At 44.1% G+C, this 16,739-nt stretch overlaps 1 protein-coding gene across 3 annotated transcripts in view; it reads left to right on the top strand.

Moving 5' to 3' along the window:
* The first annotated feature begins 748 nt into the window (after positions 1-748).
* Positions 749-16,739, top strand: part of LOC139278942 (early endosome antigen 1) — a 1,017,310-nt gene continuing 1,001,319 nt past the window's right edge. For all 3 annotated transcript variants that reach the window (XM_070898220.1, XM_070898221.1, XM_070898219.1), the window contains exon 1: positions 749-1,057. In XM_070898220.1, coding sequence (XP_070754321.1) covers positions 946-1,057 — 112 coding nt within the window. In that variant the 5' untranslated portion in view covers positions 749-945. The remainder of the gene's footprint in view (positions 1,058-16,739) is intronic.

Here is a 16,739-nt window from a genome sequence, read left to right as displayed (position 1 = left end):
AAGCGGTGGGTTTGTCCAGTGTCGTAGCCAATATTCTTTCCTCAGCCACCACCACCAAAGAGTACCTGATCATTCATTTAATTTCTGTGTGTAGGATGTTGCTGTATGCAAACTGAAGTGTTGCCACTGCCTATAAAAAAACTTCCAGAAATAATTGGCGTAAAGCACTTTGAGATGTTTCTCAGAGATGTAATAAGGCACTGTATCAATGAAAGTCTTTTACATACAGAATCATAGAATGATACAGTACAGGCCATTTGGCCCATCGTGCCTGCGCCGGCCCTTTGGTAAAGCTATCAAATTAATCCACTCCACTGCTCTTTCCACATAACCCTGTAAATATTTTTGTAAATATGTAATTATTAAGGAAAATAAGAAAAAGAACGAGTAATGCCTATCAAATTGATAAGCAACTGTTTACAATGAAGTGATCAACTCGACAACTGACCCATGCTTTGGAGTTTTTCCAGCTACTCCTCCCCTTCCCAAACTGCCAGCAAGTGAAAGATGCTTTTCCTGCAGAACCCACTACGTTAACAAACTTGTCCCAATTATCCCGCCTCTCCTTCAAGTTGATTGGATGTCTCCTTTCGAACGACGCGGCACTTGCTGCTGTTGATTGGGCTGAGGAGATGCCAATCTATTGACGCCGCGCCCCTTACGTCGGCGGGAGTGCGGCGGTCTCTGTGGTTTCAGCGGCAGCCAATAGCGAGGCCCGAAATGGCGTCGACAGGTTGTAGAGGCAAACACAAATTGCAGTTGGAGTGGGGGAGGTTGTGATTGAGTTGGTGCCCTGTAACAGGGCGGGAGGGTTATCACTGTAACTGTTCCATTAAACCCCTTCCCGCTTCTCCCAGTTTTTTGGGACTTCGGCATTGTTGTTTTCCCCTCATACCCAGATTGTGAGTCCCAGATCCTGGCGCCGCGTCCCAGCCCGGGGGGAATATGAGTGAGAGTGTGGACGGGCGGTGGGAGAGGGGTGAGGAGGAGGCGGAGGCGGGAGTTGGAGAAGGCCGCGGCGGGAGACCTGCCGCATCGACTGCACTGGCTGGGACAGGTGAGCCTTGAACAAAAGTGACAATGCACACACAAAAAGTAAAACGTTATATAACATATGAATCGTTGCCCCGTTAGTGAGAAATGAGTTCTCCGATATCGTAAATGTTTTCATTAAGCTAACAGTTTTGTTTTGGAAGGATTTTCTACTTGTAAAATAAACAACATCTTTTCTTCCAAAACAATTCTGTAAATATTTAATGATCATATCAACAAAGCTACGAACATCTTTTAACTCGTGCCATTTCTTACAATAAACTTCCCAATTTAAAAAAAAACGAGTTCTCTTGTTTCATAAAGCCTTCATTACTTGAAGCTATATATTTGGCAGTATTCTTGTTACTTGGCGAATGATATCTTTACAAATACATTGAATGGACCTGCTGCATAGCAATGGTAAAGACATGAAGACTTCAACAAAAATCTGTACGATACATATTGTGTAACAATGGCTAGGAGCGATATTTGAAGTACCTGGCTAAATACATAGTACTTAAAATGTTAAGATCTTTGTACGCATCATTTTTATGACGTGAGTTCCTTAACTTGGAGGTGTCAAAGCAGCCAAGAAAAAACGGTTGCTGGAAATTTTCAGGGATCTTCTGGTGCTTGGCTTGAGTAATGTCTAAGGCCTGGGAGAAGTTGGGTCAGACTATAATCTTTCTTTAGTTCTTCTCAAAATGTTTGAACATTGCTGTGTTTTAGTCATCACCTTGATCAAGTTACAGCCTTATACTAATTTTTCAATAAGGCACAGCACAGATTTCAGTAGCTAACAATTATCAAGTATATTTTAGCCTGGATTGTTGGTAGTTTATTCTGAACTATACTGTATATATTTTATTTTTGCTATTAGTGATTTAACATTTTTATGGCTATTCTATTTTAAGGCATGCTGCAATTGTCAAGATGTACATGTGTACATACATAATAATTACTATGCAATGTCTAATACACCTTGACATGAACAGGTTCTTTTTTTCTTAGAAATGTTTAGATGATTGCAGTTACAAATATTACAGTGGAAATAAAAATGCCATGAAATGACAAGTACATTTGTTTGTGTATTTTGGTGTTCAGTAATCTCACATTTTGCTCTTACCAGTATAACAACTATGGGCAAACACTTTCAGTAAAGTTTTGATACTGTAGTATCATGTAACCAATTTCAATTTTGTGCTCTGGAGATGGTGAACGACAAATAGTATTCATGAGTTTGTGAAACTGTAGTCAAAAAAATGATTGTGGCTGCCTAGTAACAGATTAAGAACATAAAACACAGAAATAAGGGAGCAGCAGTAACTGAGTATATGCCTTCAAATTCACCAGAATGCCCAGAGTTCTAATTGGCTTCTTGTTTTTCTGCAAAATCTGATGTTGGAAGAGGGCAAAGAAAATTCAATTCGCTGCCATTTCAAAACCTTTTTTGTTTGACTGCACCCTAATCTATTTTGGTGCCATTTCAGCCAATCTAGGTGTGTGAATGATGTGTATCTCTGGTGCAAACATCAGCAAACTATCTGAAGACTCTTACAGCAAGAAGTAATTAACATATATTTTGGAAGAAAAGAACTATTTATTGGAACATTTTTCGAGAGATGGAAATCAGAACTCCAAACAGATTTAAAGTGTCAATTGGTGCTTATGTACAATAGAAGTGCTCTCTCCGGCCTTCCAGTGCTTTTAATGTATGTTGGCCAGGCTTCTACTGGAGTTCCAGTCATAAAATGCATAATTAGTTTTCACTTCTTAATGCTTATTTCTGCTCTTGCGGTTTGTTCATCCATTTTTGGTTTCAGCATTGGAAGGTAGTGACCTTCAAATCTCCTTTCATGCAAAAAAAAGGAAAGAATTGGATTTATATAGCGCCTTTCACGACCACCGGATGTCTCATAAGAACATGGGGCTCAATTTTGCCCAAGCTCATTTTCTGGCACATTGCCAGAGTTACGCCTGTTTTTCTAGGCCAGAAACATTTTGCCAAAGTTTCCCCAATGTATCTGCGCATGCGCGGGAAAAAAAGTGACGTCTTTGACATTATTTCAATGGACACGCATGCGCAATGCAGCTCCAGTTGCAATCGGCCATTTTTAAAGAGCCAGCTTTGTGTGTGACAACGTTGAGTGCTGTGTGAGAGCATTGGAAAAATTGGAGCTGCGGCAATACAACTCATTGCAGTCTTGTGACTTCTGCCGCAGCCTTCCGATCGGCACCTCCCTCCCTGGGCTCAGTGCAGAAGCCTTCCGATCGCCACCTCTCTTTCTCCCCCCCCCCCCCCTTTTCCAGTGTCCGGGCGCGGGGCTGATTCTGACGGCCGACGCTACAACCCTCCAGCCCTGCTTGAAGACGTTTGGTGGTGGCGGCGTGCGAGTTTTTAAAAAAAAAATGAAAACTTCAGAAATACAGCCATGTATCCAGCCATCTACTCCGTTGAAAGGTTAAAAAAAGTTGAACTTTATTATGGATATTTAAAGAGTTCTTGACTCCCTCCAAAAACGTTGATGAAAAACAATGGCATCTTTCAGTGCCGATTTCTCAATGTGTGCTGCTTTCTGTTAACTTCGGGAGTGGCCAGATACGCTGACCTAGGATTAAAATTTTTTGGGCAAACTGCAGAAAATGATGCAAGCTGGTGCTGACATGAGGGAACTTTGACGTCAAAAAATCCCAACCTAGAAAAATCATAATTAAAGCAGTTACGCCGGCGCAGATTCTAGGGGGAAACTTTGAATTAAATACTTACGCCAGAAAAACGACGCAAATGACCCAGGAAAATTGAGCCCATGATAAATAGGAGCAGGAATAGGCCATTTGACCCCTCGTGCGTGCTGCACCATTTAATAAGATCATGGCTGATCTGATCATGGACTCTGCTCCACTTCCCTGCCCGTTTCCCTCATCCCTTTATTCCCTTAATGCTCAAAAATCTGTCTCTCTCCGCCTAAATATATTCAATGACCCAGCCTCCGCAGCTCTCTGGGGCAGAGGATTCCACAGATTTACAACTCAGAAGAAATTCCTCTTCATCTCAATTTTAAATGGGCGGCCCCTTATTCTGAGACTATGCCCCCTAGTTTTAGTTTTCCCTGAGTGGAAATATTCTCTCTGCATCCACCTTGTCGAGCCCCCTCATTACATTTTTCGAGAAGATCACCTCTCATTCTTCTGAACTCCAATGAGTATAGGCCCAACCTACTCAACCGATCTTCATAAGTCAACCCCCTCATCTCCGGAATCAACCTAGTGAACCTTCTCTAAACAGCCTCCAATGCAAGTATATCCTTCCTTAAATGCGGAGACCAAAACTGTATGCAATACTCTAGGTGTGGCCTCGCCAATGCCAGGTGCAGTTGTAGCAGGACATCTCTGCTTTTGTACTCCACCCCCCGCTTTCAATAAAGGCCAACATTCCATTTGCCTTCCTGATTACTTGCTGTACCTGCATACTAACTTTTTGTGTTTCATGCACAAGGACCCCCAGGTCCCTTTTGTACTGCAGCACTTTGCAATCTTTCTCCATTTAAATGATCATTTGCTTTTCTATTTTTCCTGCCAAAAGTGGATAACCTCGCATTTTCCCACATTGTACTCCATCTGTCAAATTTTTGCTCACTCACTTAGCCTGTCTATATCCCTTTTCAGATTTTTTGTGTCCTCCTCCACAATTCGCTTTCCCACCCATCTTTGTATTTAGATGAAGGAATTGAGTGTAATATCTCCAAGTTTGCAGATGACACTAAGCTGGGTGGCAGTGTGAGCTGTGAGGAGGATACTAAGAGACTGCAGGGTGAATTGGACAGGTTAGGTGAGTGGGCAAATGCATAGCAGATGCAGTATAATGTGGATAAATGTGAGGTTATCCACTTTGGTGGCAAAAACAGGAAGACAGAATATTATCTGAATGCGGCAGATTAGGAAAAGGGGAGGTGAAATGAGACCTGGGTGTCATGGTACATCAGTCATTGAAGTTTGGCATGCATGTACAGCAGGCGGTGAAGAAGGCAAATGGCATGTTGGCCTTCATAGCTAGAGGATTTGAGTACAGGAGCAGGGAGGTCTTACTGCAGTTGTACAGAGCTTTGGTGAGGCCACACCTGGAATATTGTGTTCAGTTTTGGTCCCCTAATCTGAGGAAGGACGTTCTTGCTATTGAGGGAGTACAGCGAAGGTTCACCAGGTTGATTCCCGGGATGGCAGGACTGACGTATGAGGAGAGACTGGAGTTTAGAAGAATGAGAGGGGATCTCATAGAAACATATAAAATTCTAACGGGATTGGACAGGTTAGAGGCAGGAAGAATGTTCCCATTGCTGGGGAGTTCCAGAACTAGGGGTCACAGTCGAAGAATAAGGGGGAAGCCATTTAGGACCGAGATGAGGAGAAACGTCTTCACTCAGAGAGTGGTTAACCTGTGGAATTCTCTACCGCAGAAAGTTGCTGAGGCCAGTTCATTAGATGTATTCAAAAGGGAGTTAGATATGGCCCTTACGGCCAAAGGGATCAAGGGGTATGTAGAGAAAGCAGGAAAGGGGTACTGAGGTTGAATGATCAGCGATGATCTTATTGAATGGTGGTGCAGGCTTAAAGGGCCGGATGGCCTGCACCTACACCTAATTTCCTGTTAAGTATATGACATGTACACTGAAAATGTTGTTTAGTTGATATTTTCTTGCCAGAAGATGACATTCATGTAAGACTCATTGAATGTGTGTAATATCAACTGATGAAATAGTTATTTATAACTTTAAAAATATTATAAAATGTACACGTAGTAATGTAAAAGTAGCCGCGTGTTATAGAAATTTTTGACTTCCAATGTTTTGGCAAAATGAATAGATATTTACCTCCATATTTGGAACAAACTAGGAAATATACCTTTTTGAGTACTACTATCTTGCTTTTCATGTTAGTTACTCGGCCTTCACAAGAAAACGAAAGCTCTTTTCAACATAATGGAAATCTTATGGCCTCCTTTGAATTTTGGTGTAAGGATAATTGGTCCTGTAGAATGAATTGAAATGTTGCCTTGGGTCACTATTTATATTGTGACAGAGACCTGGTATTGTGGCACTGAAATATCAGTGAATTCGGGTGAAACAGCGATTTAATTATACTTCTTCCCTTCTTCGAATACTGTATTCGCTGCTCATGACATGGTGGTCTCTACACTGGGAGGACCAAACACAGATTGGCTGATCGTTTTGCTGAACACATCCATTCATTCCACAAGCCACTTTATCCCATTCCCACTCTGACCTCCATGGCCTCCTATACTGTTCCAGTGAAGCTCAATGCAAGCTCAAAGTTTTTAATACCTTTTTCAATTTCTTTTTCAGCAACTGATGATCACAAATAAATGTCTGTTGCTTTCCATCAAGGAACAGAAAGATTGATCTCTCAAAGGGTGTAGACTGAAAGCATTATTTGAGGGTAGACTGTCTCCTTTTAAGCACTACATCAACATTTTAGGAATATGCTAAAGGAAGATCCTCAAGTGTGTGCATTATCGCTGCTGGAATTTAACCAGCTACAACTGCATAGATTGTCACTTCATCATCATCATCATAGACAGTCCCTCGAAATCGAGGAAGACTTGCTTCCACGTTAAAAGTGAGTTCTCGGGTGACTGTACAGTCCAAAGTGGGAATTGCAGTTTCTGTAACCGGTGGGACAGACAGTGGTTGAAGGAAAGTTTGGGTGGGGGGCTTGGTTTGCAGCACGCTCCTTCCGCTGTCTGCGCTTGGTTTATGCATGCTCTCAGCAACAAGACTTGAGATGCTCAGCGTCCTCCTGGATGCTCTTCCTCCACTTTGGGCCGTCTTGGGCCAGTTCAGACCAATGTTAACCTTCTAGCTGCTTGCCCAGGTAGGACCATCCTATTTGTTAGGATGTGGGCTTGCAATGTTATCTGGAACTTGCTTGGCTCAGGCGTTGAATTGTCATTTCTGCTACAGAGGGTTAACTTGGTTTCAGTGTGCCATCTCTGAGTCAACTCGATCCCAAAAATATCCTCTAACTTCCAATCTCCTCTCCCGTCCACCCCAAGAAGATAGTTCATGAATCAACTGAGAAGCGTGGGTGTGAACTTTTGTAGTGTAACTCTTTCTTGGTGAATAAGTGCCACTTGATAGCACTGTCGATGACACCTTCCATCACTTTGCTGAAGATTGAGAGTAGATAGATGGAGGGGTAATTGGCTGGATTGGATTTGACCTGTATTTCATGGACAGGACATACCTCGGCAATTATTCAGTTTGTTGTGTTCTTAGGCAGTCCCCTGGAGTCGAAGATGACTTGCTTTCACACTTAAATTAGTTCTAAGGTGACTGATGAGACCAATGCAGGATCTACAGTCTTTGTCACAGGTGGTGTAGATGGTGGTTGGAGGGACGGTTGGATGGGGTCCTTGATTTGTCGAATACTGCTTCCGCTTTTTGTGCTTGGTTTCCGCGTGCTCCCAGCGAAGAGACTCGAAGTGTTCAGTGCCTTCTCGGATGCTCCTTCTCCACTTTGAGCGGTCTTAGGCCAAGGATTCCCGAGAGTCGGTGGGTTGTTGCATTTCTTTCAACCTTTGCCGTCTCCAGGCTAGGTCCAAGACCACCCCAACCTCTGTCATCAAGCTACAGTACGCAGACGACGTCTGCGTCTGCATACATATAGAGGCTGAACTGCAGTACATAGTCAACGTATTTACTGAGGCGTACGAAAGCAGAGGCATTACGCTAACCATCCGTAAGAGAACGGTCCTCCACCAGCCTGTCCCTGCCGTACAGCACTGCCCCCAGTCATCAAGATCCACGGCGCGGCCCTAGACAAGGTGGACCATTTCCCATACCTCGGGAGCCTCTTATCAACAAGAGCAGACATTGACGACGAGATTCAACACCACTTTCAGTGCGCCAGTGCAGCCTTTGGCTGCCTGAGGAAAAGAGTATGTGAAGACCAGGCCTCAAAACTGCCACCAAACTCATGGTCTACAGGGCTGTAGTAATACCCGCCATCCTGTATGGCTCAGAGACATGGACCATGTATAGTAGACATCTCAAGTCGCTGGAGAAATACCTCCAACGATGCCTCTGCAAGATCCTACAAATCCCCTGGGTGGACATTCGCACCAACATTAGCGTCCTCGACCAGGCCAACATCCCTAACAATCCCCAGCATTGAAGCACTGAGCACACTTGATCAGCTCCGCTGGGCAAGCTACATCGTTCGCATGCCAGATACAAGACTCCCAAAGCAAGCGCTCTACTTGGAACTCCTTCATGGCAAACAAGCCAAATATGGGCAGAGGAAACATTACAGGGACACCCTGAAAGCCTCCCTGAAAAAGTGCAACATCCCCATTGACACCTGGGAGTCCCTGGCCAAAAACTGCCTTAAGTGGAGGAAGTGCATGCTGGAGGGTGCCGAGCACCTCGAGTCTCATCAGAGAGCATTCAGAAATCAAGCTCAGGCAGTGGAAAGAGTGTGCGGCAAACATGTCCCATCCACCCTTTCCCTCAACGACTATCTGTCCCGCTTGTGACAGGGACTGTGGTTCTCATATTGGACTGTTCAGCCACCTATGGACTCATTTTTAAGTAGAAGCAAGTCTTCCTCGATTCCGAGGGACTGCCTATGATGATGATGATACATTTTTTCAAGATGCTATGAGGGTGTCCTTGAAGGGTTTTCTCTCTTCTCCTGGGGCTTGCCTGCTGTGATGTAGCTTGGAGTAGTGTTTGTTTTGGGAGTCTCACATCGGGCATGTGGACAATGTGGCACGCCTGCCAGAGCTGGTCGAGTGTGGTCAATGCCTCGATGCTGGAGATGTTGGCCGGAGCGAGAACGCTGACGGTGAGCCTATCCTGCCAATGAATTTGCAGGATTTTGCGGAGGCAGCATTGGTGGTACTTCTCCAGTGCTTTGAGGTGCCTACTGTACATAGTCCATGTCTCCTAAGCATATAGGAGGGCGGCTATCACTACTGCTCTGTAGACCATGAGCTTGTTGCCGGGTTTGAGATCCTAGTCTTTGAACACTCTCTTCCTTAGGCGGTCAAAGGCTGCACTGTCTCACGGAAGGTGGTGTTGGACTTCGTCATCGATGTCTGCCCTTGCTGATAGTAGGTCCGCCTTGTCCAATGTCTCATCGTGGATCGTGATAACCAGGGAGCAGTACTGTGTGGCGGGGGTAGGTTGGTAGAGAACCTTTGTCTTACTGATGTTTAACGTGAGGCCCAGACTCTTGTACGCATCAATGAAGGTGTCAATGATGGTTTGGAGTTCAGACTCCGAGTGTGCACAAATGCAAGCGTCATCTGCATATTGTAATTCAATGACAGAGGTTGGAGCAACCTTGGATCTGGAATGGAGGCGTCGGAGGTTATACAATTTCTCGCTTGCCCTGCAGTTTAACTCCGCTCCAGCGGGGAGCATGTTGAGGGTGAGATGAAGCATTGTAGTGAGGAAGATTGAGGGCCCCAAATACTCCTTCCAGGTGATACAGCGATTTATTTGTACTTCCAATTTAGTCACGATGTGGTCTGCTCTTCATTGGGGAGACCAAGCGTAGATTGGATGACTGCTTTGCTGATCACCTGCATTCAGTCCGTAAGTGTGACCCTGAGCTTCCAGTCGCCTGTCACTTTAATTCTCCTCTCCACTCCACTCCTCTGATATCTCCATCCTCGGACTCCTGCACTGTTCCAATGAAGCTCAACGCAAACTCGAGGAACAGCACCTCATCTTTCGTTTAGGCACTTTACAGCCTTCTGGACTCAACATTGAATTCAACAATTTCAGAGTATAACCTCTGGCTATCTTTGGCTCCCTTTCCACCCTCTTCCCCCCCCTCCCCCACATCTTATGTTTTTTTTTCTATTTGTCTCTAATGGAAGCTGGTCATTTACTCCTCCATTCACGCCCTAACCAGATTAACTTCTGTCATTACCATTTCAATTCGGCCCATCATCCCGTTTGTGTCTCTAATCTCTCCTGCCTTCCATCCTATTGCAGACCTTCCCTTTTGTTCTTTCTTTCCCTCCCCCTTTCAGTGCTCAAGAATGTGCTCTTTTCAAACATTCGGCAGTTCTGACGAAGGGTTGTCGACCTGAAGTATTAACTTTGTTTTTGTCTCCACAGATGCTGCCTGACCCGCTGAGAATTCCAGCATTCTCCGTTTTTATTTCAGATTCCAACCTCTGCAGTATTTTGTTTTTGTAAGATTGACACAGCCTTGCTTGACCCTGGTCTGCACTTGTATTGGGTCTGTGGTGGATCCGTTGGTAAGAATCATGGCTTGCGTGTCCTCGTGAAGCAGGTGGAAAATGGTGACGAATTTTTGACGACAACCGAATTTGAGAAGGACACTCCATAATCCCTCGCAGTTGACCGAGTTGAAGGCCTTTGTGAGGTCAAAGAAAGTTTGATGCTGTTCCCGACATTTTTCTTGGATTTGTCGCGTGTTAAAGATGACAGTGTTGTCGGTGTACTGGAACAGCTTGGCTAGAGGAGTAGCTAGTTCTGGAGCACAAGTCTTCAGCACGACAGCTGGTATGTTGTTGGGGCCCATAGCCTTTGCTGGATACAGTGCGCTCAGCTGGTTCTTGATATCACATTGGAGTGAATTGAATTGGCAGAAGACTGGCTCATGTGATGGTGGGGACCTCTGGAGCAGGCCGAGACGGATTATCCACTCTGCACTTCTGGCTGAAGATGGTTGCAAACGCTTCATTCAGCCTAGTCGTTTGGACTCGCATGCTGGGCTCCACCATCGTTTGAGGATGGGGATGTTTATGGAGCCACCTCCTCCCATTAGTTGTTTAATTGTCCACCATCATTCATGACTGGATGTGACAGGACTGCAGAGTTTTGATCTCATTCAATCCATTGGTGTGATATATTGCTTAGCTCTGTCCATAATATGCTGCTTCTGCTGTTTAGCATGCATGTCGTCCTGTGTTGTAGCTTCACCAGGTTGGCACCTCATTTTTAGGCATGCCTCGTGCTGCTCATGGCATGCTCTTCTATGGTTCTCATTGAACCAGGGTTGGTTCCCTGGCTTGATGATACTGGTAGAGTGAGGAGTAATGCAGGGCTGTGAGGTTATAGATTGTGGTGGAATACAATTCTGCTGCTGCTGATGGCCCACAGCGTCTCCATGGATGCCTAGTTTTGAGTTGCTCGATCTGTTCTGGATTTATCCCAGTTAGCATTGAGGTCGGGCCACACAACACGATAGAGGGTGTCCTCAGTTTGAAGACGTGCCTTAGTCTCTGCAAGGTGGTTGCGCCTACCATTGCTGTCATGGACAGATGCATCTATTGAAGGTGGATTGGTGAGGACTAGGTCAAGTAGGTTTTTCCCTCGTATTGGTTCTCTCACCGCCTGCTGCAGGCCCTGTTTGGCTATGTCCTTCAAGGCTTGGATAGTATTGGTGCCAGTGAGCCACTCTTGGTGATGGACATTGAAGTTCCTCACCCAGAATACATTCTGTGCCCTTGCTGCCTTCAGTGTTTTTTCCAAGTGGTATTCAAGTACTGATTCATTAGCTGAGGGAGAGCAGTAGGTCTAATTAACAGGAGGTATGCTTGCCGACGTTGGTCCTGATGCCAAGAGACTTCATGCGGTCTGCAGTCAAAGTTGTGGACTCCCAGTGCCACTTCCTCCCAACTGTATACCACTGTGCCACCACCTCTGGTGGGTCTGACTTGCCAGTGGGACAGGATGGGAGGAGTCTGGGACGTTGGCTAAAGGTATGATTTTGTGAGTATGATACGTCAGGCTATTGCTTGACTAGTCAATGCGACAGCAGTCCCAATTTTGGCACAAGTCCCCAGATGTTAGTGAGGAAGATTTGCAGGGTCGACTGGGCTGGGTGTGCCTTTGTCATGTCCAAATCCGATGCCTAGGTCAATGCTGGGTGATCAATCCAGTTTTTAAATTATTTTTTGTAGCGGTTTGTTGCAACTGAGTGGCTTGTTAGGCCATTTCAGAGGGAAGATAAGAGTCAACCACATTGCTGTGGGTCTGGAGTCACATAGAGGCCAGAGTGGACAAGGACGGCAGATTTCCTTCCCTGAAGGACATTAGTGAACCCAGATGGGTTTTATGACAATCCGATAGTTTCATGGTCAATATTACTGTTACTAGCTTTTTATTCCAAATTCATTTAATTAATTGAATTTAACTTCCCCCAGTTCTCAGCACCTTCTGATAAGGTAGGGTGTCTAGACCATGTAGAGGAGACAGAAGAGATTCACATATCTTGCAAAATTGGCTTTAGTTATGAGAGGAGACTAGAGAAACTGGGTCTCTTTTCTTTAGAACAGAGAAAGTTACAAGGAGATCTGATCGAGATACTCACAATTGAGGGGGCTTGATAAGGTAAGTGAAGAAAACTTATCTTCACTGTTCGGTGAAGTCAGTAACTAGAGGGCATACAGTTATGATCAGCAGATGAACAGAGGGGAAGGTTTGCCACAGGGAATAGTTCTTTACAAGGCTATTTTAATGCATCTTTTAAAGGAAAACGGGATCAATATTTGAAGCAGAGGAAGATACAAGGCTTTGGGGAGAGCATGGGTAAGTGGGATTCATTTTGGATTGCTTTAACAAAGAACCAGTACAGATATAATGGGCCAAATGGTCTCCTCCTGCATTGTAACCATCGATGGTTTTTGAGTCTATGCCCCTTGTTACTGATTCATCAGCTGTTCAATATTTACTCTCAGAACCTTTCACAATCTTAAACATGGATTAGATCCCCCTCAAAATGGAATACAACTGCTCTGAAATTTTAGTGCATCAACCTTTTGGTCTGTCAAATGATTTCAACTTGCCCTCTATGCAAGACTAAAGTAGTTGTCGTGTGCACAAAGGCTACCATGTTTGTGTTTTGTAATATAAAACACTTCCTACATAACGTTAGCACTGAAAAAAAATTCTAATAATGTAAACCATTTTTTCAATAGGCCAGATTTTGCTGAAAAAATGACATCGCCTGAATGACGCTCGCCGTTATTAATGCGCAAATCGGCCAGCAACTTGTGGCAAGGTAGAGATACCCTAGTAATTGCAAATCACTACAAGTTGCTGACCAACTTGTGCAGCTCCACTGTTGGCTTCACAAAAACAGTATCTGTAACCTCCCCATGATTTTCATGAAGTTGCTGCATTTGCACATTAAACTCACTGTAAAAAGTTAAGTCTAGTAATTAGCAGTAAGTGATAATTGTTAATGACTGCCAATCAACCTCTCTTGCACAGAAAATGAACAATTATAAGTGTGGAGTCTCATCCCTTCAGGTTTTGAATGGTTTTAGATTTAAAAAATGTCAGATTTTAAATTATTTTTCTTTTCCTTTGTCTTTTTCTCCCTCTTAATTAAATCTATCTTTCTCTTTCTGTATCTGATTTTGACATTGAATTCACCCTCCTTTTCAGTCCTTCCTCTGTTTATTTCTGTCCTTCCATCTCATTGGTTAAGGAGATACACTGTTTGTCCCATTGTTCACCAAGGTCCTGGATGTCTTGTTGCCTTTGCCGCGCTGTTATCAGCTCTCACTTCCAGCAACTTTGTGCAAACATTTTTTAAACCTAAACTTGCATGAACATGCCTAACTAACCGGGCAAAATCTGGCCCAATATGTCTCTTGTTTAACCATGTATTTGCGACTCGCACTGGGCTTCAGTCTAACACCAGCCTCTAACCAAGTCAGTTGCACCTGTTCAGAAGATTGTTTCCCTCTATATCTCTTTGCTTTGACATTTATTTGCTGAAGGTAGTAACTCATGGTGGACTACAGATTCAGAGGAGCTGGCAGGCCTCCAATGCCTCACTTAGGTGGCTGTTCATCAAATGTGAGTTTGGCAGTATTTTTGACAATTAAATGACAAATGAACTCTATCCTTTTCCTCACCTACTATTCAAAAGCATTCACTTTGGGAAGGGGTCATTGGATAGTAATCAGGAGCAGGAAGCTTGGCTTTTTTCACTCCTACCAAGTCCTCCATCAACATCCTGGGGGTCACCAGTGACCAGAAACTTATCGCCGTTCCTTCATTGTTGCTGGGTTAAAATCCTGGAACTCCCGACTGAATAGCACTGTTTGACGACCTTCACCACACGGACTGCAGCTGTTCAAGAACTTGGCTTACCGCCACCTTTTCGAAGGCAATTCGGAATGGGCAATAAATGCTGGCCTTGCCAGCAACGCCCACATCCCGTGAATGAATTTTTAAAAAAAAGAGTCTGCGGGTGTTTAAGAATTTACTGTTTCCCCAATGCCTCTCCATTTTAGATCAGTTAGTTTAATGCAGATGAGGGATGAACTGTCCAGCTCTTGGTCTACATGGATACTTGCATTGTACCACCAATCTGTTGGAGGTGCTTGTGCTTACAGGTTAAAGGTAAATGGATAAATTGGACTTCAATTGTTAAACTGAAGTAAGGCAATGGGAGTCAGAAATGTAATCCTTATTTAGAAGTGCCGTAGAATATGCCACATAGGGACATTAAAAATTGCAGGGTTCACAAATAATCCGAACAGTTTATTCACTTATGAAAATACTTTCTGTTAAGGAATCAACTAGGGAACAGGCTATTTTAGATCCATTATTGTGCAATGAGAAAGGATTAATTAATAACCTTTATGGACCCATAAGTGATTTTAGTTAAGTCTGAAACTAGGGTTTTAAACTAAGCAAAGCAAACTACGTAGGTATGAGGTGCGAGTTGGCTAAGGTAGATTGGGGAACTACATTAAAAGGTATGACAGCAGACAAGCAATGCCTAGCATTTAAAGAATTAATACATAATTTACAACAAATATACATTCCTTTAAGGTACATAAATCCCAGGGGTAAAGTGGTCCAACTGTGGCTAATGAGAAGTTAAAGATAGTATTCGATCAAAGAAACATGCTTATAATGATGCCAAAAAAAGTAGTAAGCCTGAGGATTGGGAGAACTTTAGAATTCAGCAAAGGAGGACCAAGAATTTGATAACGAAAGAGAAAAAAGAATATCAGTAAATTAGCAAGAGATATAGGGCTCAATTTTGGCCCACCCCGTTTTTCGGTGCACTTACCGGAGATGCGCCGCTTTTCTCTGTTCAGAAGTGCATCGAAAAAATTCCTCCCCACTTTGGCTGCTGTCTCCGGCCTCCTCCCTGTGGTCATGCAGCGCGGCCAGTCGAGTCGGTGGTGGATACAGCCTCCTGCGCCGCAAACCGTGCTGGGACGTCTGCACATGCGCAGTGGAATGTCCGTGCATGCGCAGTAGCTCCTCACCTTCAGCCTCTCCGTGTCTTGCTGCAGCCACTCTGTGGGAGGGACCCGATGCCGGCCACATGTGAGTAGGGGTAGTTGATTTGAAGCTTTAATCATCTAGAAATCGCACAGGGAGGCCACTCGGCCAGGGCTGGGGCGGGAGGCCAGCAGAACTGATAGTGCTCCTGCCTGAATGATTTTTTTCAGTTCTGCTGGCCCCTCGCCCCTAGCCCTGGCCAAGTGGCCTCCCTGTGCGATCGATCCAGTATAATCATTGCAAACAAATAGTTGTTTAAATTAGTTGTGAGAGTAGTGCAATTTAATTCAACTATCTATTTTTACTTTTATTTTTGTAGTTTAAGCTTCCATGAATGCTTCGGTTGTATAGCAAATTAACTTTGCGACGTTTGTCATATGATGTCCTGTATAGATGTTTGATCCTATTCACATTCTTTAGTCATTAAGTTTCTTTATTAGTGACCAAATTAAATTTTAGTCTTTTAAAACTCACTCGGCGAGGGCTAGGGGCGGCCAGCAGAACTGACAGAAATCATCCAGGCAGGAGCACTGTCAGTTCTGCTGGCCGCCCGCCCCTATCGCAGGCCGAATGGCCTCCGATGTACCTACCTGCGCTGATTTCTTACCTCTCCGCAAGGGTTTTCTGAAGTGGCCACATATGCTGGCATAAGTTTTGGAGTAACTATTAGCTGGCCAAAGTTGCCTAAATGGGCAGAACTGGCATAGGTGGCTGGTAACGCCCCTTTTGAGAAAAAAAAACTAAACTAAAAAAATCATAAGTAACTCACTTATACTGATGCAAATTGAATGTACAAAATGGGGATTTTTAAGTTTTGCCAGAAAAACCAAGTTACTCCAAAAAAAAAACCGGAGCAACCCCTGGCAAAAATTGAGCCCGAAATAAAAACAGTTTGTAAACAGTATGCCAATAGGAAGAGATTAGTGAAAGTAAACGTGGGCCCATTAGTTGCAGAGACAGGAGAAATTATAATGGACAATAAGGAAATGTCAGACATTAAACAAATACTTTGTATCTGTCTTCATGGTAGAAGACGCAAAAAGCATTCCGGAAATGGGGAACCAAGGGTCCTTCGAGGATGAGGAACTTGAAGAAAGGATGCGTTTATTTGTACGAACTGAATTGCAGCAGTTTCTCTGATTGGCTCTCCATAATCACATGACGTATTGCTGATTGGTCCGCTTGGAGGATAAGCCACACCTTGAAGTTTCTCTGTAATGTGTAAATAGAACCGCCAAGCCAAACTTTGCACATTGTAACATGATCTATTTGGACTTAAGAAGTCAGAAAGGACACATCCCTCCCCAGCTGTAGTCCCACCTAACCCCACTGCAAATGCATCCCTCCCCAAGCCAAAGTCCCTTACCCCAGCACTTGTACTGCCTCCAGCAG

Source organism: Pristiophorus japonicus, chromosome 13 (genome assembly GCF_044704955.1).
Source record: "Pristiophorus japonicus isolate sPriJap1 chromosome 13, sPriJap1.hap1, whole genome shotgun sequence".
Taxonomy (NCBI): domain Eukaryota; kingdom Metazoa; phylum Chordata; class Chondrichthyes; family Pristiophoridae; genus Pristiophorus; species Pristiophorus japonicus.
This window is presented reverse-complemented; position numbering and strand designations above follow the sequence as displayed.